This window comes from Trematomus bernacchii, unplaced genomic scaffold, assembly GCF_902827165.1.
Source record: "Trematomus bernacchii unplaced genomic scaffold, fTreBer1.1, whole genome shotgun sequence".
NCBI lineage: Eukaryota > Metazoa > Chordata > Actinopteri > Perciformes > Nototheniidae > Trematomus > Trematomus bernacchii.
In genome coordinates, this window is record NW_022987821.1 from 1,795,235 (window position 1) to 1,821,674 (window position 26,440).

The following is a 26,440-nucleotide window of genomic DNA, read 5'->3' on the forward strand; positions in this document are numbered from 1 at the left end:
GGTTTGTTTAGCAAGTATAAACAAAAAAGCTGCAAGGGCCAGAGAAAATATTTCGCACCAGGGCCAATAAGAACTATATTGGCAACTTTTTTGTCTTAGATTTTGAATGCCACTGACCTGGCTGGGATCGGCAGACTGGACCAAAACAACAAGCTAAAAGGTGGATGAAAATCAAATATTGATGAGAGGCTCTCCTGTTAATGTGTATTGACAGTGGACTTGAGAGAAAGACACTCTAACTTCTAACTACTGCCAACTAGCCTCACATGCCTTTGTTTGCTTATTGTTGCCAATTGAACGTTAGGCTACCTTATAAACAGCAGCCTCTCCATTTTAAGTCCCACTTAATTTTATTTCATTAACTGTATTTCAGCTATTTCAAATCTCTTGATCGAGTTTCAAACATAGACCAGCACAGTTCGATTTTCAGTTGTAAAAATATTTGTGAACAATGATTGTCTAAATGTGGTGAGAAATCCTTCAACCTCCTGTGCCACCACCTGGTAATGTAAGTGTTGAATCAACGCTATGACAATGAGTCAGAGTGAATGTATTAAAGGTCAGTGTGAGGAGAAACTGTGGAGACATACTTTAACTTCTCCACTCACGTTTGATGGTTCCATTTCTCGAACATGCAGTGAAGAAACTCATGGACATGCTGACACAAATGAAGGTGTGACATGTTTGAAGATTATTTTGTAGTGTTTAAATGTCAACACTTCACCTGCTATTAACCCAGTTCCACTTCTCCGTTTACCTGACACTACAAAGAAGCTACAAATATACATCTTCTCTCGCTCCTTCGACGTGTCCCTTCTCTGTAGATCACACCGAATCAGAAAAAGAAGCAGACGTTTACAAATGTTTATTTTACAAAAGAAATGCTAGAAATGGTGTAAACAGAGTTCTATAGATCAATCTTAATTATGATGTCTTTTTTTGTTTAATACTGTGGGGATAGTGCAGTCTTTCAAGAGAAACTGAGTGTTTATAGTAAAGAAAAATGAATGTCAAAGGTCAACTCGACACAGAAATGTGAGTGCAGAGGATGAGACGACTCGGAGGCAGCGCGGGGGGATGAGGCGGGGGTCAGGAAGAAAGAAAGTGCTTCTGTCTACAGTTTGGGCATCCTGGCAGCGTTGAGGCTCATGGACACACAGGAGGAGCCGGCAGCGTAGCGCATCTCCCTCAGCATCCCGCTCCACTGCTTCTTATCCTCCTCATACCTAACAAGACAACACAGTCAGATCTCCAGGTGCAACCAAGAAAAACATGTCAACTCTGGTCCCATAACTTGAGAAGACTTACTGCCAGACGTCAGTGACCTCAGTGGGAGCCACCTCCTTGTCCTCGTTCTGAACCATGGCGAAGCCGCCCACAGCGTACAGCGAGCCGCCGTTACTCAGCAGGTTGACAGAGCTCCTCTCCTGGGGGAACTCAGTGTAGGGCTCCCACCTGAGGAGAAGCAACACGAGGAGAAGGTCAGGTGTGAGATGGAGCTGTGCCACGGAACAATCTTTGTGTGGCTGAGATAAGGTAAGGTGTCGTATTTGGGAGCCAGAAAAGCAACATATTAAATAAATAAACAAGACATTCTTAAATAGATGATGGAAAATAAATATAGATGTCTTGATTTGATAGTGGTGTTTCCCTTCATGTCAATTTGTGGTTAAAATGACAGATAATGATTCTTAGATAATTAAGTCCCCTCTGCTATTCTTTAGCTAGCGAGCTCAAATATTGCTACCAAAAGATGTTACTTAAATAATTAGTTAGCTCCTGGTAGCTATCAACAATGTCAAAAATCATTGGGAATCCACCTAGTAGAGGCTAATGTCAAAGGTAATCCTAGTGAACTTTTTTATTTACATCAATTGACTGCACCTGTACCAACCTAGCTAGCAAGCTAAAGGGTTTATTACTCAACAATGGCATTTAATCATAAGTTAAAATGTTGCATTTACATAACAAAACCTATTCCTATATTTATATACATATGTGTATTTTGTAACTTTGAGGCTCCATAGTATGTGTTGGCTCTGAGAGAAATTAGTCTGAGGAAAATGTATATGATTTTCAACACAATTCCTCAACTAAGACCAATTTCAACCCGAATCGTACTTGTTTGCTGCAAAGTCGTAGGCTTCACATGAAGCGATGAGCCCCTCCTCGTTGACCCCCCCAGCCACCAGGATCTGGTTGTTGTGGACGACGGACCCGAACATGGCTCTGGGGGTCGTCATGGACGCCATCTCCCTCCACTCTGCCTGCTTGTGGTTGTACACAAACACCTTGCTCAGGGCTTTGCTGTGGAGAAAAAGTAGGAAATAAGGTTTATTTAAAATACATTCTTTGTTAATGTGATTTTATTTCACCTTTTTTCTGAATATATGTATGTTGTCCCAGCTTGAGACAATTTGGTTCTCATAAAAGGATAAAATACCAAAACTATTTAATCATCATTTCGTAGTAAGAAATAAAGTGCCCTTTGCTGTAGAAAGATTGGGGGTGGTCTTTTTTTGGAATGCCCACAATTATGTAAATTTGGAAAAGGTCAAGATTGAAATGAAAACTGGAGCGAACAACCTCAGACAGGATACGGTTGTTCACTATTACATTACTTCTATGCTTGCTTTTTCCTGCTGATGGGAATTTATGAATGTATTTACTTTATATGTTGGTATATTTAAGTGTCTACCTATGTATATTTGGAGTTTCTTTTATTTAAGGTGTTTTCTTCAGACATGCACACTAGCTTCTTATTAGATACAGTGTTAAATCCTAAGCCTTACTTGTTTGCTGTTCATGTATCACTGCTGAGCGTAATGGAAACAGCTAAGATTACAGACATGTTGTGTTCGGTGGTTCTGCAGAGCCTTTAATATCACTGCATTAATCAACAACACGATCATTATTTTCTATTATGGTAATATTTCACATAGATTACACTGTAGCAGGCTAATTGCTGTCTATGAATGAAGTACCATGCAGCCCTGCAGTCTGGCAGTATGATGGACCACAAACAGCTGCGGCTCACAGAGTAAGGTCACACGCACAGACACCCACACACACACATATACACTCACTTGTCGTCAGTCTTTCCACCAATGCAGTAGACCAGTCCTTTGTGGGAGATGACAGCATGGCCGTGGATCTTCAGAGGAAGCTTTTTGGTCTCACTCCACTTCATCTTCCTGAAAAATTCATATTTAAAGTTACACTTTTACAATTTAGTTGTGCATTGATATTATGCTGCTCGTAATACGAAATGCTTAATTGTCACATGGGTGTTTTTAACATAGCCAAATAAATCTATTTTTGTGATAAAGATTAAAAGTTCAAAAAATAGTTAAACTTCAAGAAAAAAAAGCACTAAGATTATTGAAGGAACCAATTAAGCAAGGGAGATCACAACAAAACACGATTTAAAAATAAATGAACACCATATGTATATTTTTAAATATTGTTAACTTTCCTGAAGTTAATTAACACCTTAAAACTCAAGAAAGTGAAAGGCAGGGTGAGAAATAGAGAAAAAAGCAAACAATGCTTCAGAACTAACTCAATATCGAAGCACATGACAGAGTCCAGCGACTCGTTGCTCTGGAGGTCTTTTCCTGCCACGGCGAACAGCAGGTTGTCGCTCTCTCCGATGTTGAAGAGGCATCTTGGAGAAGGCATGGGCGGCAGGGCGACCCATTCAGAGATGAGGGGATCCAACTGTGGAAATACATTCAAATAACCTCTTAGCACCCATTGTCTGTGTCTACGTGTCCTGGTGAAGACAGGAATGAATCATCATACTGTAGTGTATCGAATATGCTTTCAAATGTATGTATTAAAGCCTTGATCAGTATCTGTGTCAGTTAGGCCTGATGAGCAACAAGATACATCTATTGTTTTCAGAAGATGTAACTATCCCAGTCATTCTAAGGGTCATTTAAAAGGCGAAGCAGTTTTAGATGGTTAAGTAGGACTGTTTGTGAGCTAACGCTACAGTTATTGTTTTCGTGAAAACTCACAATCTTCTAAGAAACTACAAACTGTGTTTTATCAAGATTAGTTGGACATGGTCATTTTAAGAATTTGATTTCTTGCCAAGAGTTTGAAGAGAATATTTATACCACCATCATGTCTTTACAATAAATAGTAAATATAGCCAGCAGGTGGTTAGCTTAGATTAGCTCAAAGACTGGTGGCAGGAGGAAATAGCTAGCCTGCCTCTAAATAAAGTTAAACACAATTATTTCTTAGAGCAGACTTACAGTTGTAGCATATTCATTTACTTTTATCCTGATTATATATCCGTTTGATAAATAAAATGTTTAAAACTGACGGAGCCATGACATGCTAGCTGTTGCTCTCTGCTACCAGTACTTTTGGTTAGCTAAGCAAGCGGTCTACAAGCTTCATATTATTTTAACTCTAGATAAGACAGTAGTGTTTTCCCATCTGAAAGAAAGTGAATACGAATATTTCCCAAAGTGTCAAAATATTTCCTAATTTTTTTTTTAGTATCAAATGAAAGAAAAGCCTGGTTACCATGAAAAAGTAACATTGGAGGGGTAGATCTTTGTTTTGTTCATCCACAAACACTCCTCCAATGACGTAGAGCTGGTTCTTCTGTGACGCCAGGCTGACGTGGTTACGTGGCACCTGCTCCGACATGGCCGCCAGGAAGCACTCGTTCTCATTGACATCATACGCCACCGATGCGGTATCATTAATCATGACGATGAATTCGCGTCTGTACATGCCTTGTCTTCGGTTGTCATTCAGGAAACCTGGGAAGGGGCTTTCCTCCGCCTCCTCCTCTCCTTCCACGCCAGCACCTTCCTCCCCCTCCTTCTTCGTGGGTGTCTCTGGAAGTTTTCCCTTGAAGGCATCGCTGATGACCTGGAGCGTCTTCTGGAGCTCCGGGTCCGCCTTGATGATATCATCGGACTCTACTTTGTCTTGGAAGTACTTCTCCGGCAGCAGGCGGAAGCGGATGCAGTTGAAAGCATCCTTCAGGACCTTGACTCGCTCTTTGTCATAACGTACCCATGCCATGACCGCCTCAAACACCAGCTCCTCCTTCGCCACATTCAATGAGTCTCCACCGATGACTGCGAACAGTTCGTGGGCCGCAAGCTTGAGGAACTCATCTTCGTTGTAAAGGAGTTCGAAGCGGTCTGCGACGTAGTTGCGTGCGGCCACAGCGAGTCTCGGACAGCTGATCACCAGGCCCATCCTGAAGATCGCCAAGCAGTTTCCCAGAGACAACTTCTTGAGAAGGTAGTTTACACAGACTGTAAAGACAGAAGGGATCTGGAATCTGTTGGCCACAGCAATTATATCCTGGACATTGTCATCGGTGAGGTCAATCTCGGCTGAGTAGAGGTACTGAATGACCATATCCAGGATGGAAGGATTGACTTCCTCCAGGACTACCTCCTTGGTGTTCTCCACCTCCTTCCCATCCTCTGTGAAGAAGATATCCCTGAAGTACGGGCTGCAGGCGGCCATGATGAGCCGATGGCAGGGGAAGCTTCTGTCGCCTACCTTCAGGGTGCAGTCCACAAACTTGTTCTCGTTAAGCAGCTCCTTCAGCCCATCCTGAAGCAGGGTGCTCTGAAACAGGCGCAGCTCTTCCTTGATGGCGTTGGGGTCCATGGTGTGTCACTGGGGGGTCTGTGGAGAGAGGAAGCAGACGGCGGCCACAGGTCCTTTTGGCAGTCGGTCCTGGCTGGAAAAGGCAGAGCAGAGAAAAGGGTCTCCGAGTGAAGACCCTGCAATTCAATCCCGTCCCCCTCTAAATATAGCTCCCTCTGCCTCCTTCAGCTTTAGTGGAATCTGACTGGGCTAAATCACGGCGCACTACAGGCCTCGGCTCGAGCAGCTGCTGTCACAGACTGAAAGAAGCAACTGGCTGCTCGGGCTGGGGATCTGCCATCATGATTCAGCTCCCAAAGTGTCATATGGCCGACTAACAGTAGAAACAATGCTGTCAAAACCCTTGAATAGCTCGCCACAAGCTGCACATATGACCGAGAGGTTGTTTAGAGCAGACGCTGTCACTTTCAAAAGTATATGAATCATGAGATCATCCTTTCATTTAAATCAACTGATTTAGTCTTTACTTTGCAATTCATATACCGGGACTAAGCAACCAAGACAGTTAGTATCCATAAGTACGTCCCTATTACTGTCACTGATACAATTACAACCATTCCTTTTATTAAGTACTTTACTTAAAACATTTTCAAAGCCTAATTTACCATCTTGTTTTATCAACCAACATTTAAAATCCCCCAAACTTTCCATTTACAGTCCTAACAAAGAAAAGCAGCAGATACCACATTTGAATCAGCAAATTGGGTATTTTTCTTTAAAAAAGGCCGAAGCGTGATCTAAATGGTTGCTAAATTATGTTTTTCGACACTTAAAGTCAACAAATCGTGTAATTTTTAAAGTCATGTTGAAATGTTGTTTGCTTTTACCTCTATAATATCTTATTTCTTACCATTTATTTTTCATTTCATACTTTCTTCTAGCACTTCACAGTTTGTTCCTTCGCTGAATCATTTGCTACATTTCCTGAAAGAGACAAACAAAGTCAAAACAAAATCCACTCTAGTTTTTTCTTATCTTTGCACAGCATGGCATTATTTAAGTGAGATTGAAGAGCACAAAAACATTGTGCTAAAAATGGACCAGTAAAGTTTGTGTGTAGCAGCTGTGTGCAAAAACAGGTGAGAGCCACACACACACACACACACGCACACACACGCAGTTCTGTCCACCAATCAGCATGAATCTTCCTTTTCCCTGTGGAGATTCCAGCTGTTTGGTTGTGTGTGTGTGTGTGTGTGTGTTTCTCTGTGACTGTGTGTGTGTGTGTGTGTGTGTGTGTGTGTGTTTCTCTGTGACTGTGTGTGTGTTGCTCTGCAGTTAAACCTTTTAAAACAAACCTCAATCAATCATGCGAGTGCTGAAAATATTTACTATTACAAATAAATGGTGTCAATTTGCTTACAGACATACATTTGAGAACAAAATGGTAAAAAGGCAATCACTGATGCGTCTGGATCAATGGGATCTTCTATTGTTGAGTCTTGTTTCTGTGGCCTGATAAAGTGTGAGGAGTGTGTAGAGTTAGGTAACATTTCTCCCGTGGGCAGCACTAAAGATAGATCAGACTACGCCACTTGTCAAGGAGTGTCTAACGGGTGATTCAAGCAGAAGGGGAGAGCAGATTGTCTGATGGGTAAAGAAACGTTTTCTATTGATTTTTGTAAAATATTTAGAGACTGTATGTAAATGATCGGGGTGAACCCTATGTTGCTGATGAAGACATATTTCACCTCTTGGCTGCCAAATTCATTGTGTCCACCATTATCTATGTGTTCTACTGCATTAATGTAAACCTTTCTGCAATATGCTGTTAGTGTTGGATTCATTGTAAAATGGCTGTGATTTAATGCGATTTCCTGCATTGGTGTAATGTAATGTGTCATTGTAGCTGGGTAAACAATGATTTCCCGTCCTTGGTTGGACATTTAAGATGAATACGATAATGGTAAGATCTCATTCCAAACACTCCATTTTAGTTTAACCGGAATAATAATATACTTACATTCAGGGTCTTGGTTGGTTACAATTTGGCTAGTCGCGAAATTGTCCATGAACTGAAAATGCATGCACAGAACTGATCGGATTATAAAAAATATCAAACATTGAACAGCCACAATCAACATGTCTCGTATCAATAAACAGAATAGTAAAACAATTGGAATACACTTGGATCATAATACAGTCTTACTTTGTATATAACTGTTATCATGTTAAATGTATTTAAAAATAATGTTCATACGGTCCCTTAATATGAATGTGAGCTTTTGCACATACTGTATTAGTTTGGATCAGATTTATTTAGAATGTTTGACATCAAATGTTGAACATGTAACAGTACAATATGGATGTATACAGTACAGATGGGTAATATAGTGACAAACCAACAATGGAAGTACAGTCATAGTATGTTGTACTGTGGTAACACTTCAGTGACATGAGCATGTGTTACCCAGTAGAGGGCAGTGTGTGTGTGTGTGTGTGTGTGTGTGTGTGTGTGTGTGTGTGTGTGTGTGTGTGTGTGTGTGTGTGTGTATGTGAGTCCGTCCATCAGTTTACTGCAAATATAAGCAGTAATAAGAAAAAAAACATTAAAAAAAAAATCACATTTTAATTCAACAAACAAAACACATTCAAATGCAGTTATTCCATGAAGTTACAGAGCATCAGTCATTTATATATAAGGACAACATACATGTTATTGATATAAGTAATGAGAGGCTTCATTTGTGTGTTATTGGCTCTTGCGATGATGCACTAAAAAAGGACATACATTTATATTTTGGAGTAAAAAAATGAACGGCTACACTACACTATTGTGGCACATTGATTTCTGATTCTGACCCTGACAAGGTACCAGAGGATTTACTGGTCAGTCATTTTTTTCACAATCTTTGCAGCTCTCACAAACGTGATCGTGTCCGAGAGGTGTGGGGATCCCTGGAAAAAGAACGCACACAGTGAAGCTCATCTGTATTCCTGAGTAGGAGCGCTGGACTATCTCCTGAGTTAGATGCTGAGATAAAAAACAACGGAGGTATCTGTCAAAATGGGATCTCTTTCACTATAATTACAGGAAGATGATTTTACAATGAGTTAAACAGGACAGACATAATTGTAACAGGGATATAGAACATCAGTGTAAATGTAAATGCCGGAGGATTATGCAGAAACTACACAACCCTATGAAAAATAGCTGATGTTAGCTGCCTCTCCTACAGCAGATGTTTGACAGATGCCTTCACTCAGCATCCTGAAAAAAACCCCATAAAAGTCAGTACTTTTGAACCAATAACATTCTTATGTCCTCATTTCAGCTGAGGAAATTGTGTCAATTTCTCTGTATGACAGGCTAGGTGTGAGTGACATGTTAACATTGAAGGGATGAGTCACCAGATATCAGGCGATGATCACACACGTCCTCTTGCACTCGTCCTCCGTGTCAAAGCGGTTCTTGTTGCCGTTGCAGCCTCCGTACCAGAACTGTGCGCAGGCGTTGGCCTGCTTGTCGTAGTACCAGCGGATGTTGTAGTCTCGACACGTGCCCTGGTCCAGAACCAGGCCGCAGTGAGGGTCCAGCGGCACGCTCTCTGCAGGAAGACGAGCAGAGTCTAGCAAATCATCCTCACTGCATCAAAAATAATTGGCCTCTCTGCTCCTCACCTGTAGACCTCATTACCGAGTGTCAATCAGAAAGCACTTATCATAACCGCAGAGTCCCCTGCTACCACATGCATCATGGGCAGATTAAGCACAGACATGCCCCCCCACTCACCTACATACAGTATGAGCCAGACACACACACACACTATTGTCCTGTATTTTTAAACATTCATATTTCTTGTCTCGAGTATCTTTTGTATCATTTTTTCATCGTACCTGGTGGTTTTCTTCCCAGGGGCCGTCAGTAGCCTTATAGTTTGAGGTTCATAAAACGAGCTCATAAATCTGAACATATTAAAACACACCGCCGTGGGGCAGAGAAATAACGCCCATCGCACAAACACTGACGGCTTTTCCATTAGTCATGGCGCGTTTCTGTAGTAATGCATGATTTATCAGGGAGTAACTGAAAAGTGTACGTATGACCCATATTTAATTGACCCAGAACTCAAGGTAAATGATTCCTTATGCTTCGTGCAAAAGATGAGCTTACCTGAAGTCTGGGTATTAGTTATATCTCAGTCTCTGTGTCAGGAGGAGCATGTTGAACAGCAGCTCAAAGTGATCTGAACCAATGATTCAGAGGAACGCCAAAGAGAATCTCTCCTCACTTGGAAATGAGTTCCAGCAATGATGCAGTTAAAAACACTCATGTGCACGCTATGATTATAACACATCGCTTGTTTGATTATAATTAAAGCTAAAGGCATGATTTATTGTATTCCTGCTGCTGGAGAAGTCAACAACAGGAAGTTTCTTCACCTCTTTTCATTTGTTGCTAGTGTTTTTCTGTAATTACAAATAATTGTTTTGGACGAGCGCTCTCTTTTGTGCACAGGTATGCTAGTGTGTCATGTCTCTGCGTGCACTGGCTGTTTAAGAGGATTATGGAAACGCATCTGTACCTTTGGGAAGAGCTGGCTTCACGCGCTCTATGGATACTCCCGAGGATGATATGGTTGTTCTTGAGGAAGAAGATGAGGAGGAGGAGGAGCCTCTCGTACTGGAGGATTCCTCTCCCTCTGAGGTGTTGCGGTTAAATGTGTCCCCGCGCTCGTTTCCAGTCAACACATACTGACTTCCTCCTCCCTGAGAGGCACAAAACCGGTGTCAACAGCTTCATAATGTTAATTAAATATAATTATAGATGTATGTTCCTTACATGTCCTGTGCTGGATCCTTTGCTGGACCCTGTGCTGGACCCTGTGCTGGACCCTGTGCCGCCCTGCTGTTTGGAGTCGACCTGGACCCCTGTGTTGGTGCCGGTGTTACGAACCTGCTGCTCAGTGGAAGGCCTGAAGGGATATCCTCCAACGGCGTACTTCCCGTTGTTTCCGTTCCTGTATCCGTTGTTCCCATTGCCGTTGTAGCCATTTGTTATTCTGTTATATATCAGGGCTCCATTCTCGTCCTCACAGAACTGGCTGACCAACTTGGACTCCAGCGCTAAGACAAAGACAGAGAGAGAGGAGAGGTCAGAGATACAGGAAGTGTCGTCTCGACAGATTCTACACCTATTGGGATATACTAGCAGCATGGTTCTGGGGAGGGATCTGTTGGTAAGTCCACCATTTAAGTCCAGATCAAAACATCTCAACAGCTATTGGATGGGTTGCCAGTATATATAGTGTACAGACATTCCTGTTCCCCATAGGACTTTTTTCTCTAGAACCACTAGGATGTTCACGTTGATTTGTTTTCAGAATATTGGATGGGGCCACTATGATCTCTTGGTACAGGAAACTGGTTTTAAGCCTGGGTTATACATTCTATCCAAGATTTCTAAGTAACACAAGGGGAACATTTGCGTCACACTTTAAATCTCATAAAATAATTAAAACTATCTTTAGAATTTGGGCACTGGCATTTTACACAAATACCATTGAATGTATTAAGCTCATATCCCTCAAAGATTGAGGAATATAATGTCGCGTTTCCACTACACGGCCTCGCTCGGCCCCGCTCGGTATGGCTGGGCCTCGTTAGGACTGGCTCACTTTATGGCGCATTTCCATTACAGTTTAGGAACTGGGGCAGTATCTATAGTAACGCAGTGTAGGCGGAGCCGTGACGTGATCTTCACAGGACCCCAGAAAAACAACACAGCCGTTAGCTGTTAGCACTCAGAGCTCACAGCTCCTCATATATGTTCAGAAACTAGACAAAAGTTAAACAAGTACAAACCACAGACTGCCTGTGTCATGGCGAATACAGTCGCTGCTTTATTTATGTCTGTATAGGCCGTTGTTGTGAGTGTGGACGGTCGGAGCATATACTGCGTTAGCTTAGCCAATCTCCATTTAGAAAACAAGCATTTTAAAAGGTTTTTCCCCTGCCGTCTGTCTGCAGACTTGACAAAGCATTAATTCATGGTTTTTACTAACCGGTATCAGTATGTTGTTACTTCGGCATCATTTTGAAACGTGTATTACAATTAAATCACGGTCAAATATGTCCATCTTGTTGTAGTTGTTGCCCCCTTGCCAGCAACGCTCTCTCTAGTTTAGCATACTCAGCCCGACTCAGCCTCGTTGCCTCTGGCCCTGGCCCCACGATTTTATGAGGCCAGAAAAACTGTGAATTAGGACCCGCCGGCCGGTACTAGGCCAAGTGGAAACGCAACCAAAGACGGGCCGCTGACGTCACAGCCCTCTTAAACCGGGCTGCGGGCTGTAGTGGAAACGCGCCATAACACTGACACACCGACAAAGACACACTTCTCTAACCTGGCAGAGTGTTGAAGTCGTCGATGAGGAACATGTGCTCGGTGTCGGGGTCCGAGGCGATCAGATTGAGTTCTCTCATGAATTCGGCCTGTGTTGGGTCTGAGGTGTTCACAATCCCCAGAGCGAACATCTCGATATTGGCGGCGTGAGCTTCTCGTACGGCCAGATCCAGCTTCACCGGCTCCCGCTTGTCCGTCTGCCCGTCAGTGATCACGATGGCCACTTTGCTGACCCCCACACGGGAGCTGTAGAACGCGTCCTGGGTGGCTTTACGGATGGCTGTCCCGGTGTAAGTGCCCTCTCCCATGTACGGGATGTTCCTGATGGCCTGCTTGATGTCCTGCTTGGTGTTGTAGCGGGCCAGGTTGAACACCAGCTTCACCTCCAGGCTGTACAGCACCAGGCCGATCCTGGTGGCGTTGCGGCCCACCGTGACGCGGTCCACCAGCGCCGCCACAAAGTCCTTGATGATCTCAAAGTTATCCGGGCCCACGCTCTCTGAGCTGTCAATGACAAACACCAGCTCCATGGGCCTCTCCTTACACTTGATCCCACATCCTGGAAGCACATCAACATATGAGATCATGGAGGAAGGGTTTACTCTGTGGAATCGGAGCTAATGATTTACAGATAAGATCAAACAGTGGCTTAGATTCAGAAACGTAATCTGTGCGGTTAGTCAATATGGAGAAGTGAGAAATATAAGTGACTTTACCACAGATCTCTTTGATCATCCGAATGATGTCGTCCCTCTGAAACAAATACACCAATGCAGTTTGAGTGTAGGAATAAAAATAAGTGTTCGACCGAGTCATTCACCCTTTACTTTTGTAAGAATAGCAATATTATTAACACTTACTTCAGTTTACCATACAAATCTGATTTGAACATGCAATGTTTTCAGTTGAAAGAAAGGGTATGACAAAAATTCATCTAATCTAACTAACACTGTCACAAAAAGTACAATACTCCCAAAGAGGCGTAAACGTACGAACATTATGCTACTGGAGAAAGCATAGAAAAAATAGAGACTCACAGTGAGGCCGGCTTCACCTTTGACACCAGAGCTGCCCTGAGAGGAGACAAAAAGTAGTTCTAATACTCTCACATTTGCTGAGTTTCCACACATTTTAAATTCCATTTACGAGACAAAAGGCTAAGAGCATAATTATGTCAAAGCAATCAGAGTAAATGGACATATTGATGATATTGAGGGTCACTCACAGGCTGCCCAGCGTTTCCAGGGTCTCCCAGCTCTCCTTTGATTCCCTTCAGCCCCCTCTCCCCTCCAGAGCCTCGGTCACCCTGTCACACATTAGAAAGCATAATATCAGCAGTCAGGACATATAAGTGCATAGAAACCCACATCAGTGCTCCTGGACCACATAATGACTCACTTTAGCTCCAGAAAAGCCTTCTCCAGGCAACCCCCTCGTCCCTGTCACACCCTGGGACCCCTGCTCCCCCTGAAACAAACACATGAGTTACCTTCTCTATGTGCATGGTAGTTAGAGACCTCAGATGAACATGAGAAATACATTGATTTCTATTTGTAAGGATAAACAATAGCTTACCTTTGGTCCCTGAACTCCTTGTCCTTGTGGCCCTGTCGGCCCTGAGGGGCCAGGCCGCCCAGCGTTACCCTGCAGTACAGAGGATACATTGAGGGTCATATTGGAATGGACTTCATTCAATTTTCCTTATTTTATACAATTTCTATTAACATTCGACCACATATTATGCAAACAAAGCTGCGACCTCTGTGTCTGAAACATTCCCCCAGCTTTCTATGAGAAAATGACCCTGCATGTCACCTAATGTATTGCCTCAGTGCACATTTACCTAAAGAGTAAATTGTCGCAACAGCTAGTTTCAGAATAGGTATAACAAACATTTTAACTTAGATTTTTAATCTGTCGTCAAATGACATTTGAGCTTGCTTTAGTTGCATGCAGGCAACAGTCCAGTTTTTGCTGTTTTCTAATAAAAGGCACATTTTCTTTCTTTCTAAATACAACTTGAACTTGTTTGAGCGTGTTAGAGGCCACACCAGCGATGTATCACACATGTGTAACCACTAATTCCTCTTTCTTGAACAAATGTAGAACTCATTTGTGTGATGGTTCTGATTCCCCAGATTTCAGCTGACTAGGCCTGCTTCTCATCACACACACATGTCTGTGGAGATTCACGCTCTGCATTAATATGTCAGAGTGCTGCGGGAGAATCATGATAAATGCCCTGAACAAATGAACTGTCAGCTGTAGAATATATAAGACCCCTGTGCTTTGGACGTTCTTTTTCAATCTGGAACTCTCCGACTCTACGGCAAAGACGCAATCCTTCAGAGAATATGACTCAATTGACCCAGTTGGTCGTCAAATAAAATCACAGCTTTCTGCATAAGTTAACACACTGCAATGTGGGCCTAGACTCACTTCAGCAGAAACAGAATACAAACAGTATTTTATGAGTTTTAAAAGCTGGATGTAAAGTTGAAATGGAAATCATTTTAATAAAAAAAACTGTCAAATCTGAAAAGTAGAAATTGCTGCGGTACCAGAGGTCCTTGGAGGCCCTCGCCCAGAGGTCCTGGCAAACCTGGCAACCCTCGGTAACCGACATCCCCCTGCAGAAGAGAAAACACGGTGAAGATATGTGTAACACTTACAACACAGCAATTTAAAATCCATCAACAAATTAACTCCTGTGCTGTGTGAAATATTTCCCTTTAATTAGTTTTCTCAAACAAATGACCACATCCTTCACTGGGATGATACTTTCACTCCAAGAACGTTCAAATTGATCTTTGGCAATTGCTTTTCACTGCAGAGGTTCATTTAGCCAAAGTATTAGCACAATATATTACACTGCGTATTGTCCTCCTAAAGAACCATTTGTTTTATAAACACTAATACATCACACTTTCCCCATTAGTCCCAAACTTGCACTAACTTTACAAACATCATTTTATCTCACCTTTGGTCCAGGGATGCCCACTCCTTCCTGTCCGGGTTCTCCTGTGAGTCCAGGCAGACCAGGAGGGCCCTATAACATGGAGGTAGAATACAATCTTAAGACAGACTTACATTCAAAATGCGAAATTGAAAGATTACTTTGAAGTTTTAGCATTTCCACGGACACCTTGAGAGATGGTGACATGATTAAAGGAATAGTAATTTTGCAAGGAAACTTGCATTCATAAGATTCAGTTGGTTTCATTTTTGGTATCAATCTCATTGGCAATATAGTGACACATAAATATGCCTAATTCCCAAGATGTTGAAGTATCCCTTTAACTCTCTTCCCCAGTGAGTCATTCCAGTGCTTTGTATTCGCCCCATGTGTCTGCTTTCTATGGTCTAAATGAAGGAGAATGTACATGAGGGTCAGCTACCGTAACTTTTGGTAATACATTTGAATATATGTCTGGAACCGATAAGTAGATTAAGGGAGGGAAAAGACAGATGTATAGCTGACTTAATGTAATGTGACGAGTGATGGATGAACAGATGTATGAGTGGACAAATGGGAATGTCAGTGTGTGTTTCAGCTCCTCACCGAGGGGCCGGGGAAGCCCTCTCCTTTGGGGCCGAATGGACCTGAAGGGCCAAAGTCTCCACGGTCCCCCTGCAGAACAAATCATTCATTCATCCAGGATACAAAGTGATTTACAGATCCGTGTTCAAAGAAGAGGAAGGAATGTGGAGGTGAATGGGCACATGTGCTATCTGCTGCTGTGTAGTGAGTACGTGTTGTGCAATACATCAAAACAGGGAAAGGTTAAATCTACGAAGTATGCTTTAACATTGAGTTCAGCACGACAGGACCTCATCCCCTTTGTTCTGCTTGGATGCTGCTCAGCGATTACATTTACGCTATAATTGATCGTTCCCCAGATGTGGAGAGTGTCTAGCTATGACATCATGCTTCAAGTGTTTGTGGTCATCCCATAGTAACAAACACATTGTGTTTTCGAGCAGATGTTTACACTGAGTGTTACCTTTGGACCAGGAAGTCCGTAGCCAGTCTCACCGAGCGGACCAGGAGGACCACTCGGGCCAACATCACCCTGGAACAGACGTTACACATTCTTATTGAATTCAAATACTGGATCGTTTTCTCAATTACATCATTGTATGATCTAGAGAGCTCCAGTTACTGTACCTGGGCAGGTTGAGGTTTGACAGGAGTTTAGCAAGAGTAACACGTGATTGTTTAAGACCGAATAAATATCACTTTGTAAACATTTAAAGTTGGTACGAGCTATGCACTTGGTGTCTGGCCGCACTATATTTGCTGATGATGGATTTGTTTGTATCGTGCACTCGCACAAGGATACACTATTACGGACAGTAAACAAAACTCAGTGAAGAAGAAAAAGATCATCTAACAAAAAAAGCAGGTTTACCTGGCCTCACATATAATGCGTTTGGGTGCCAAACATTTAATACACACATACATCTATCTGTGTTTTTACAAGAAAACCACTATTAAAAATAAATAATTGGCGTGGATGGCAAGAGGTCTTTCAAATTTATTTGGAACTGCTTTAATATTTCACCTTTAAATTGCTTAAACTAGAGAGGAATGACTAATGCCAGTGTTATTTTGGTGAGGTAATGACCATCCTGGCCAAAAGAGGGAATGAGATATAAAAAGCTCCTGAAACATTTTAACTGAGTTTTAACGATCACAAATATAATCACTTAGAAGCTTCCACAGTTTCTATTGTCACTGCAGTAGGTTGTGTTACCTTTGGCCCAGAGACGAAGCGTCCTGGGGGCCCGGCTGAGCCCCCCCTGCCCTGCGCCCCTGGTTCTCCCTGATGAAGATTAATGCAAATCGTCAATTCTCTTCTGCCATCATTCCTTTACATGTATACCCTTCCAAGAGGCCATGGACAGGGTCTCAATGCAAATATTAAAAATAATGATGGCTAATGAAGCTAACAGCTCCTCACCTTTGGTCCTGAGGGCCCAGCGATGCCGGGGGGGCCGTGCAGGCCCCGGATCCCTCTCTGGCCTTGGTCGCCCTGAAACACCACATTTGGGAATACACTTACTAATATGATAGCTGTGACTGTACTTATTATATGCAGGTCAGCAAAGTCCAAGTGCAAGAAATGCAAAAATGTCACTTTTTTTTACCTTCTCACCCTGGATGCCAATTCCAGGGGTCCCCTCTAACCCCCTGAGGCCTGTGGGTCCTGTCTCTCCCTGAACACACACACACACACAGGTTTTATACTTTCACAGGTTTGATTTAGGAGAAAAACAGATACAGAACATACATTTCCAAGTGTGCTTCTACATTGATCAATAAGGCAACATGTGAAATGATAAGACTGGAATCATTTCCTACAGGGTCGATAATAATGTAAATGACATCATTCTCCATGGACTTCCTGCTGTTTTGAGAATATTGAATTGCATACATGTACAGGAAACAATCCATCATGCAGTGTGAAGACAAGAGGAAGACAGTTACTTGCAAGACTTGAGGAAAATGGTTAGAAAATATCTTGTTAAAACCAAAAGTTGTATTAAATAATGTTATATGTTACGTTATAGTGAACTTATAAGAAGACAAAGGTCCTTAGCCTCACAGTTGAGAACACCGACGTTTGATTTCAAACATCCAGGAGGACAACAGGTCGTAGGAATGATCAGAATTAAGAGTTGAGAATGAATCACACTTTCTTCTGTATTGTCCTAATGTACATAAAATGAATTGACTGTTAACCTGTTAAGCCCCGAGCCTGTTTTTCAGGTTTCAGGCTCGAAAATGACATGCCCAAAACAAATGACTACAACTTCACTTCTAAAAGGGTTATATGAATAATTTCTTTTATCAAAGCAAGGTTACATCTGTGAGTTCGATGTAGAAGTGTCAGAATCAATATAGATTTTTCTCAGTCAGAGTCAATTCAGATGGAACATAGTAAAAAAAGGTAAATTCTTACCTCCGCCTACAAAAAAATATGACAAAATGGTCTGGGGCTGAACGGATCATGAGAAAATGGAATATGTTGTCATTTGAATGCTTATAAGTAGGCTTCCTTTGATTCTAAAGCTTGTAATAAATGTCCAGATGGTTTATTTCTTAGTGTTATTTGTATTTTAATTATCTTGTAAAAATGAAGTTGTCTCTTTTTCTAAATAATGTCATCCGGTTGGGGGTGGATATATTATTGATGCATGTGACATTATAATGAAAAAACTTGACCTACCTTCTGTCCCGGGGCTCCGTCCTCCCCTGGCAGGCCGGGCAGACCGGACAGCCCCGTAGACCCCGGCTCCCCCTGGAGAAAGAACCATGGCTGCGTGTCAGGGTGTGAACCAGAACGTTAGGGTTGTAGTTGCCGTTGATGTGCGCTGTGACTCACCTTCGCTCCAGGGTCTCCGGCCCCTCTCTCTCCTGGGCCGCCAACCTCGCCCGGCAACCCCTGGTCCCCCTGTGAGACAACACGGCAGTGGATCTTATTATAGCTCCTATCTTAGGCTGGATACTACTCTTTTATGTGCAAAGGGGCTTTAATGGTGCAGATTTAGCATCCAACTGAACCACAGTGTTATCAAAGACAAACCTTGGATCCAGCAAAGCCCTCTCCTGCGGGGCCTCTGCTCCCCAATGGGCCCCTTGGTCCTTCCACACCCTGTAACGATCAATGGATGCAGTTATACAAAAAAGCCAGATTAAATAAAAACGAACACCAACTTATAATTGGATGGCTAAGGAACTGTGCAAATATGATGGTTATAAAAACAAAATATCTTGGTTCTTTATAGTCGTCTTCCCCTTGAAGATAGTGGAGCTCATTATAAACTATTTTGTATCAAACTAATGATTATTTTCATCATGGAATAAACTCCATTATTCGCTTGAATGTTCCCTCACAAATTGTGTCAGCATTAATGGTTTTTGTATGACAAAATAACTTAACGATATTTATGAATGATAATCTAAAAAGTTGTTCTTATAGACAACGTTTTTAAGCTATCAGAACAAATATTGTGGAGTAAAATATACAGTATTTCCCTCTGAATTGTAGTCGAGAGAAAAGTAAAAGTGTCAAGAAAAAGACTCAAGTAACCTCAAAATTGTACTTAAGTACAGTACTTGAGTAAAGTATATACAGTTCCACTTCTGACAGCACTGAACTTGTGTTATCATATTAGGGAAACGGCCACAGCTGTTGCTCCAAAACATGAACAGTTGTGCAACTTACGCATTACATATTTTTGTAATAATGACGAACGGTAAGTCAGACTGACCTTACGAACCCTAGGCTACATTCTTATTCATATTTATTTATCCGCCCCCTTCCCTTTCCCAACATTTTTGTTCAGTCTCTGAAACAAACTCAAATGTAATTGATGAAAAGAATGTCTCACACTAACTGTATAGCAGTTAAATAAAGTGGGAGTCACTTGCCTTCTCGCCCTGTATGCCAACTCCTGGGAGGCCGAGTGGCCCTGGAAGACCCGGGGGGCCGAAGTCCCCCTGCAGGGTTGGATCAGAAGGTTAATGATGACACCAGCTGGTAGTGTTGATAGTATTACAGTGCATCAAATGTCAAGTTCATGATTTACAGCATGTGGAAAGCACACAGATATAAACATTCTTCACATCATACAGTAACATCTTTTCACACGCATAACCTGATGATATTTGCATGTCTTTTCAAGCATCACATGTAACGCAGAGAAAAGCCCGTAGGCCCTTTTTGTCATTACTATACGAAAACATTGCAATCATGTGTGATGAGCTTCACCACGAGGCCTGCGGTAAAACTGTCACCACCATCGGATGCAGGAAAACATTTAAAAGACACACCTTCTTTCCGGGGTTTCACTAATAGTTTAACGTCAAATTCCAGTGACATAAGGGGAGTTATGTCACTTTAAACACATTTTAAATCAATTCATGTCATCCTAGCGACGTCTGAGAGATAGAGAGAACACCTTTCTGTGCACAGCTGCTCTCCTCCTACACTGTCCAGACTCTAACCCTGATTCATCACCTGTAGCATGTGACCTCATATATAACTCACTGCCAACTCGCAGCTTTCCCCACAGCCTGACTCTGTCTTTATCTCCGTGCCCCTGTGAAGGCGTCTTATTTACAGCCACTCTGTACTCTACCTTGTCTCCTTTGAGTCCGACGCCCGGCTGTCCTCGGAGCCCCCGCGGCCCGTCCAAGCCTCGCCCGCCCTGTGAACACACAAGTTATTGCAATTTAGCTTGTGAAATGGCAGGTATTATGAATAAAAACAAGGATAAAGGTAGGGCTGTATAATTACTCCAAATTCTATTTAAATCACAGTTAGTACAATATTTGTTAAAGGCTAAATATGTGTTAATATACAATTTTCAGGCCGCCACATAGCTCTGTTAGTAGAGCAGGCAGGCCGTAAATAGTGTCATGCATCTCTTTTATTCGCTTTCAAATCTATCTCTCTCGTAGATTTTGCAGGAATCAGTCCTAAAACCCCAAAATGAGTTGTTTCCTGTTTTCTCGTCTCAAATTATTTTGAATGTGTTTTATGTCTGAGGTTAACACAAGTTTAAGAGATTATTACATTTTGTTCCGCGACATCAAATACATCAGTAAATACCCCACTCGTGAATATCCAAAGCTTATATGTGTTTTAAAAAAGTGGCTCAATTCGACCACTTAGCGTTGAACATTAGCCGCTGTTAGCTTGGCGGCCATAGATTGCATTATGAAGGATATTGGGAAGGCCAAAAGAAAATCTCATATTCACTTTTCTCAAATAACCTGATGCCCAGTACATATAGTTACACAACACATTATAGAAGCCAAATGTGCTTTCTGATTGATGTTTGGGTAAAACATTCCTCTTTGAAATTCCTTGACGTCTTCATGTCAAGCTTCGGCAGCGGTTGATGGACAGCCCTGTTTACAGACTCAGTATCACACGGACACATTTCCCTGTCAGACGCTTCTGGCACGCAGTGTGAGTAAATGTTTCTGCACACTGCAACCACAGAAAGCAACACAAAGCCCTTCAAAGCCTCTGTGAGTTATTACAAGCCTCACATCTGACTTCAGAGACCCCGTCGCCCCCAAAATGGTTTTTTTCTTGTTGGTTGACTGTCTTTGGATGTTTTGACATTCATAAACGGATGTAAAGCATCTACAGAGCTGGCTGTTTGAGTATTCATTGCCTGAGGGGATGTACATCATAGAAATATGTATTATATTGAGATTTCTACAACCATCTTAACTGAAATGTGGCAGTTTAAGCCCTTCAGTACAGAAACCATGTTAGCACGTCTGTGTTGAAGCTATTCTTATGCAATACAGTGGTGCTTTGAGCTAAATGCTAATATCAGCATGCTTTAGATTCCGATGTTGACTCCCTAAAGACTACAACACCCAGATGGGAGTGGCTTTGCTGGAGGTAGCAATGAACGCCACATGGAGCTCTGTAAAAGTCCTTGCCTGTAAATGAAGTTGGACTGATTGGCAAAGTATGCGATGGACTTTCTTTTCAATTTTGGGAAAATGAGGCAATTATCTAAATATTAGCTTCATGCTAATATAGAATATATTGTTCATGTTTTCCTATGTGTGTATTTGCTCCAATACCTCTATATATGGAAACAGTCAAGCACAATTCATGGAAGTTGCATGAGTACAAGGAATATAAATCTAAATGTAAAAATATATAATCTAAAATTTAAATAAATCATCTGTTAAAAATGGAAAGTTAGCTTTGATGTCTCCTAGAAATTGTCCCGCCCCTTGGCCTATCATGTACAATGTGTTGAAGTGCCAGCCAATACATTTGGGCTTTTGGATTTTAGCCTCTGCAGACCATTTACATGCACACAAACATATATAACACAGTACAGGAAAGGGGAAACCCCAAAAAGCATAATAGGGACTCTTGAATACACATTTATTGCATATTGCTGGAGGGGGCCTGGGATTATATTTTATTGCCAACAACTGCTTCTCTGTAAGGCACATGACAATAAAAAAGCAGAAAGCTCGTTGTTAGAATGAGCTCATCTTACTGTTCCAGATGACATGATGCTTTTATGTCTACCAAGGTGTTTTCCTGCAGGTTCAGTCAAACTTTTATATGACAGTCGTAGCACGCAGCACACATGGTTGGATTTAGCTGGGCTTCCTCCTAAAGCTATAAGATCATGTGACGAGACATGTCATTTTATTATACAGCCATAACTATTTAATGTTTGCTAACTTTAGCCACGATAAGCTACTTGTCATATTTCACCCAAGAGTGTTGAATTGGTAACGGTGTGTTTTTCTTCTAATGATTTCAGATTTCAGATGTATGAGGAAGAATCTGCTTTACTTAACATATGGTCTCACTCAGAGGTACCTGATACTGCCATTCCACAACATTTAAAAATGGAAATAATGTATTTTCAGTACATTATATTTATTGTAATGCTTTGGATACTTCTCGCTAGGTACAAAAATTACAAAAAGTTACAAAAAAAAGTAATAAACATCAATAATTTATGTATCAGAACTGTGTAAAATGCTACTAAATGGACCAATATAACCAAGCTGATAATGTCATATACATAATATTATATGACATATAGAGGCCAATCTTCTGCAGAATGAGTACTTTTTATACTGTAGGTACATTTTGCTGATAGTGTACTTTTACTCAAGTGAGATTTTTAATGTAGTACTTTTACTTGTAATGGAGTATTGGTACTTTTACTTAAGTAACGGATCTGAATACTTTTTCCAGCACAGGTCTCACTTTCAATCCTTAGTAGGAGAGGGTGTTTTAACATTATCTCAGGAGTTAAAGATTTACATTTTATGAGGGAAAACAGATTTCTTGAGGAATATAAAAAAAGTAGTGATGTCTCTTGGAGATTTCATCTTGGGGTTAAGGCAAATATGTTAATAAAAAAACAGTGACAGACGCAGAAGTACCCTGATGAGCATTATAATGCTGCATTTGCATTGCAGCGTTAAGAAGTATAGATTGTCATAAGCCTCTCATTTTGACACAGGAGCCGAGGTGCTAATGAAGATGAGACGGGGTAAGATGGCTGCAGAGCTCCTGTGAGTCTGACGCCTGTCGAGACACGTCGTAGAGACACGCCGTAGAGAACAAGAATGCCACCTGTGAGTTCGCCGCTAAATCTCCTGATGAGGAAGAGAAGGAGCCCCCCTCCCCACCCCCTGCTCAGGAACTAGCTGTCACCCTTTAGAGGAAAGTTTAAAAATGATAAATTAGATGGGAGAAGTGGAAAAAAGAATCCTGAATTACAGTGCCTTCTGATGTAAAGCCACACCAGTGTTGTGACACCCTGTAGCCAAAAGTGATTACATCTGTCATGACCTCAAGACATTCCATTAACTTAATAACGCTTCATTTAACTGTCTGCATTTATCAAAAGTACAAAGAGTTACGCTCTGCTGTTTGTTCACTTATGGAGTAGATTTGGCTTCGGGGCACATGTTTCAAAATATCAAAAAAGAAATTAAAGTTAGGCAATTTTTAACAGCTGCAGGACAATGAACACACACAGACATCGATAGCACGATAAAGGGAAGCTTCATTATTCATTTCTTCTTGTTTTCTTCATAACTCTGTAGCTATGCAAGTTTTCGGTTTCGATTTTACTTATTTCCTTAGTGCAAAATAAAGTACTTCCAAAATAATTTCCCCATGTGACCTGACTTGGGTTTCTGAATGATGACGCTGCTACATATGTTTTTTAACTACATATATCCTCATCTTAAAGTGGACCTATCATGCTATATTTGAATAATATAGTGTAGGACCATACCTATATAAGGCATATTTATACTTTTTTTTTTTCAAAATACCAAACAGATCATGCATTTTAGCCATGCCTCATTTCGCTCAATTTGAAAAATGTTAGCTCTGTTTTAGCAAGGGTTGATTCTGTGAGCAACAGCACCATCTAGAGGCCTGGCATATGTACTACAGCGTCTCCAGCGCTTTCGAACGGCAATGGCCGTGGCTGTCTCCTCCTGATTGGTGGAGTTGGCCCAATAGCCGTAGCGCCATCGTCCTGACGTCAGGACAGTGTTCAAATCTGGATCAGTTTTTATCAGATCCGTTGCAGCCCCTTTTTTAGAGATTTTGGTATGGAGGAAAATAGAGAGGGTTGTGTTTTCTGACACTTGGTGAGTTCCCTGGAACACCGGGGACACATATTCATGTATAAAAGACGTACAAAAGTGCATTTTGCATGATAGGTCCCCTTTAAGTCATTGTATTGCCTAGAGTAGAAAAAACCGACAGGAGTTACAACAGATAGCTAAGTAATGTATTGTATTGTATATGTTATTTAATAGCTTGTGTTAATTTCACTTGTGTAGTTCTGTAATACTGTTTCAGTACTTTGAAAGTTACAATTCTGCTGGGAAAACATGGGATAGCCTTATCTTTCAGGCATTACAAATGACTGCAATTGTTGAATGCAGAAAACAAGCAACTCATTTCTAAGGCAGTGAATTTCAACCACAGTGCTGTGACAAAACCAATTTCACTTAGTCACAAAAATAGCTAATAATTTGCCATTGTTGAGCGTCGGTGCCTTCAATGTAGTGGCTGGATAAGTAGTTAAATACTCTTCCACGCCAGTAGGTGGCAGTAGAAAGCACAATAATGACCTTGTTAATTTAAGACAGTAGATGCGACGAACAGCAATGGATCAACATTTTTTAAAGAAGGACCCTGAACTGAGTCATGGACACAATTCTAAACTGTTCTAAGGTATTAAAAAGCAGTTAATTATGAAGGAATTTACCGAGCAAAATAGAATAATCTGTGAGAAGGAACACAAGTAACTTTTGGATTGTGAGCCCCGGTGCACCTGTGTGTATCCCCATGTGTGTGTGTACATCCTGAAGGGAGGCAGACACAGGAACACAGACTCATTCTTTCCTCTCTGCATGAGTCACTCACGCTGTCACATCACAAGGTGTCCTGGCTATTTTCCTGTCTCATCAGCCGCTGTGCGCCGGCGTGTCCTCAGCGGGGACGATCAATGGGCCGGATCATATCGTGCGGTAATGGGAGTCATACTGCACCGCTGTACTAGATGTGAATTTATGGAATTTCTCATGTCTTTTAACTATACACGGTGTCTTTGGCAGTCATTCCTCCCTTAAATCTGGAGCCCAGCTGGGTCCTCAGCGCAGGTCAGTGGGTAGGCAGAGAATTGAAGGTCAATGCATGAAATGGGGTCAAACGGGTTCAACGCTTTTAACTGTTAGCACAAACAGCTAGAGACATAAAAGACTTAACTCACCTTTGGTCCAGGGAGACCCTCTCCGATCTGTCCTCTTTCTCCTTGGACTCCCTGTGACCCTTGAGGCCCCTGAATAAAACCAAATGATGTGCATGACCACAAGAGGAACATAAAAAATGACCTCTTTTACAATATACTGTACTGTGTGTGTGTGAGGGTTACACGTGGGGATTGCAAAGTAGAAGACATGTTAGATGATCAAGGGTCAGACAGACGGATCCAACTTATGTTACTTTTATCCGTCACAGCGTACTGACATTAATGCAGAAAAACAACTCAACAATCCCAGTTATTACCTTTGTATAGCAGGTTATGTTTTGGGTGGGAGTTTCTGTCTATTCGGCATCACAGGATGCACACACGTATAACTGTTCATTTTCACAAAACATCCTTGCAGGTACCTAAGTGCACCTCAAGTTGTGTGTGTGATACATTATTGTGTTATAATTTATGTAAATGCACCTTCAGTTATTATCCAGTTACACATTATAATATTGGAATTACCACAAAAGAAAACTATAAATGATGGTACATGAAGCTTTAGTTTTTCGTGTGCATCTTTGATTTTCATTTAACAGCTTCCTCATTCAAAATGATCGTAAACATTTAAGAATGTACAGATTAAAACCGACTGATTGATTTAGCATTAACAGGTGTTTGAACCTGCCAATTGGTCCTGCTTCAGTTGATAACATCTAAAGTAGTCAAATGAGAAGCCTTCATTTATTGCTTTTGTATGAAACCAAAGACCCAGTGTGAACTCTGCCGGTAGATCTGTCTGTTATTATTTTAATCTGTAAGTGTGCGGTACAGTACTTGAGGTACACAGTAACAGGGCGCTTCCTACTCACCGGTGGTCCAGGCTCGCCAAGTCCCTGAGGACCAGAAGGCCCTGTAGGCCCGTGGTAACCCACAGCACCCTGATTGGTAGGGAGCGACATGAATGCAGGGTGAGACACAGGTGCTTTATTATGTTCCCATGACTTCATTTTCCAAAACAATAGGATGAAGATTGTACCTTGGGTCCCGGAAGGCCGATCCCAGTTTCCCCTTGGATTCCAGGTGGCCCAGAAAGTCCCCTTTCCCCCTATAAAACACAGGCAGGGAGAGACATGTGCTGATACC

At 41.8% G+C, this 26,440-nt stretch overlaps 2 protein-coding genes across 2 annotated transcripts in view; both read right to left on the reverse strand.

The window, feature by feature from the left end:
• Positions 1-856: 856 nt before the first annotated feature.
• LOC117499236 (kelch-like protein 41b) lies at positions 857-5,716 on the reverse strand. Its single transcript, XM_034151613.1, has 6 exons — positions 4,543-5,716; positions 3,563-3,720; positions 3,087-3,194; positions 2,122-2,307; positions 1,309-1,455; positions 857-1,226 (listed from the first exon to the last, which is right to left on the reverse strand). The coding sequence occupies exons 1-6, from the start codon at positions 5,653-5,655 to the stop codon at positions 1,115-1,117; spliced, it is 1,824 nt and encodes a 607-aa protein (XP_034007504.1). The 5' UTR covers positions 5,656-5,716; the 3' UTR covers positions 857-1,114.
• A 2,178-nt stretch (positions 5,717-7,894) lies between these two features.
• LOC117499237 (collagen alpha-1(XXVIII) chain-like) overlaps positions 7,895-26,440 on the reverse strand; it is a 31,260-nt gene continuing 12,714 nt past the window's right edge. The window contains exons 12-35 of the mRNA XM_034151614.1: positions 26,334-26,402; positions 26,167-26,235; positions 25,316-25,384; positions 20,150-20,218; positions 19,440-19,508; positions 18,592-18,660; positions 18,391-18,459; positions 18,235-18,306; positions 17,153-17,221; positions 16,966-17,037; positions 16,759-16,827; positions 16,006-16,074; positions 15,564-15,632; positions 14,982-15,050; positions 14,563-14,631; positions 13,577-13,645; positions 13,400-13,468; positions 13,227-13,307; positions 13,039-13,074; positions 12,718-12,754; positions 12,003-12,560; positions 10,439-10,722; positions 10,182-10,365; positions 7,895-9,203 (exon numbers count right to left, since the gene is read on the reverse strand). Of these exons, the coding sequence (XP_034007505.1) occupies positions 9,013-9,203; positions 10,182-10,365; positions 10,439-10,722; positions 12,003-12,560; positions 12,718-12,754; positions 13,039-13,074; positions 13,227-13,307; positions 13,400-13,468; positions 13,577-13,645; positions 14,563-14,631; positions 14,982-15,050; positions 15,564-15,632; positions 16,006-16,074; positions 16,759-16,827; positions 16,966-17,037; positions 17,153-17,221; positions 18,235-18,306; positions 18,391-18,459; positions 18,592-18,660; positions 19,440-19,508; positions 20,150-20,218; positions 25,316-25,384; positions 26,167-26,235; positions 26,334-26,402 (2,550 nt within the window). The 3' untranslated portion in view covers positions 7,895-9,012. The remainder of the gene's footprint in view (positions 9,204-10,181; positions 10,366-10,438; positions 10,723-12,002; positions 12,561-12,717; positions 12,755-13,038; positions 13,075-13,226; positions 13,308-13,399; positions 13,469-13,576; positions 13,646-14,562; positions 14,632-14,981; positions 15,051-15,563; positions 15,633-16,005; positions 16,075-16,758; positions 16,828-16,965; positions 17,038-17,152; positions 17,222-18,234; positions 18,307-18,390; positions 18,460-18,591; positions 18,661-19,439; positions 19,509-20,149; positions 20,219-25,315; positions 25,385-26,166; positions 26,236-26,333; positions 26,403-26,440) is intronic.

Coding starts and splice junctions, on each gene's coding strand:
- LOC117499236 (XM_034151613.1), bottom strand. CDS start 5,655: ATGGACCCCAACGCCATCAAGGAAGAGCTGCGCCTGTTTCAGAGCACC. Junction 2,308..3,086: donor GGTGGAAAGACTGACGACAA/GTGAGTGTATAT, acceptor TTTTCTCCACAG/CAAAGCCCTGAGCAAGGTGT. Junction 1,227..1,308: donor GAGGTCACTGACGTCTGGCA/GTAAGTCTTCTC, acceptor TTGTCTTGTTAG/GTATGAGGAGGATAAGAAGC.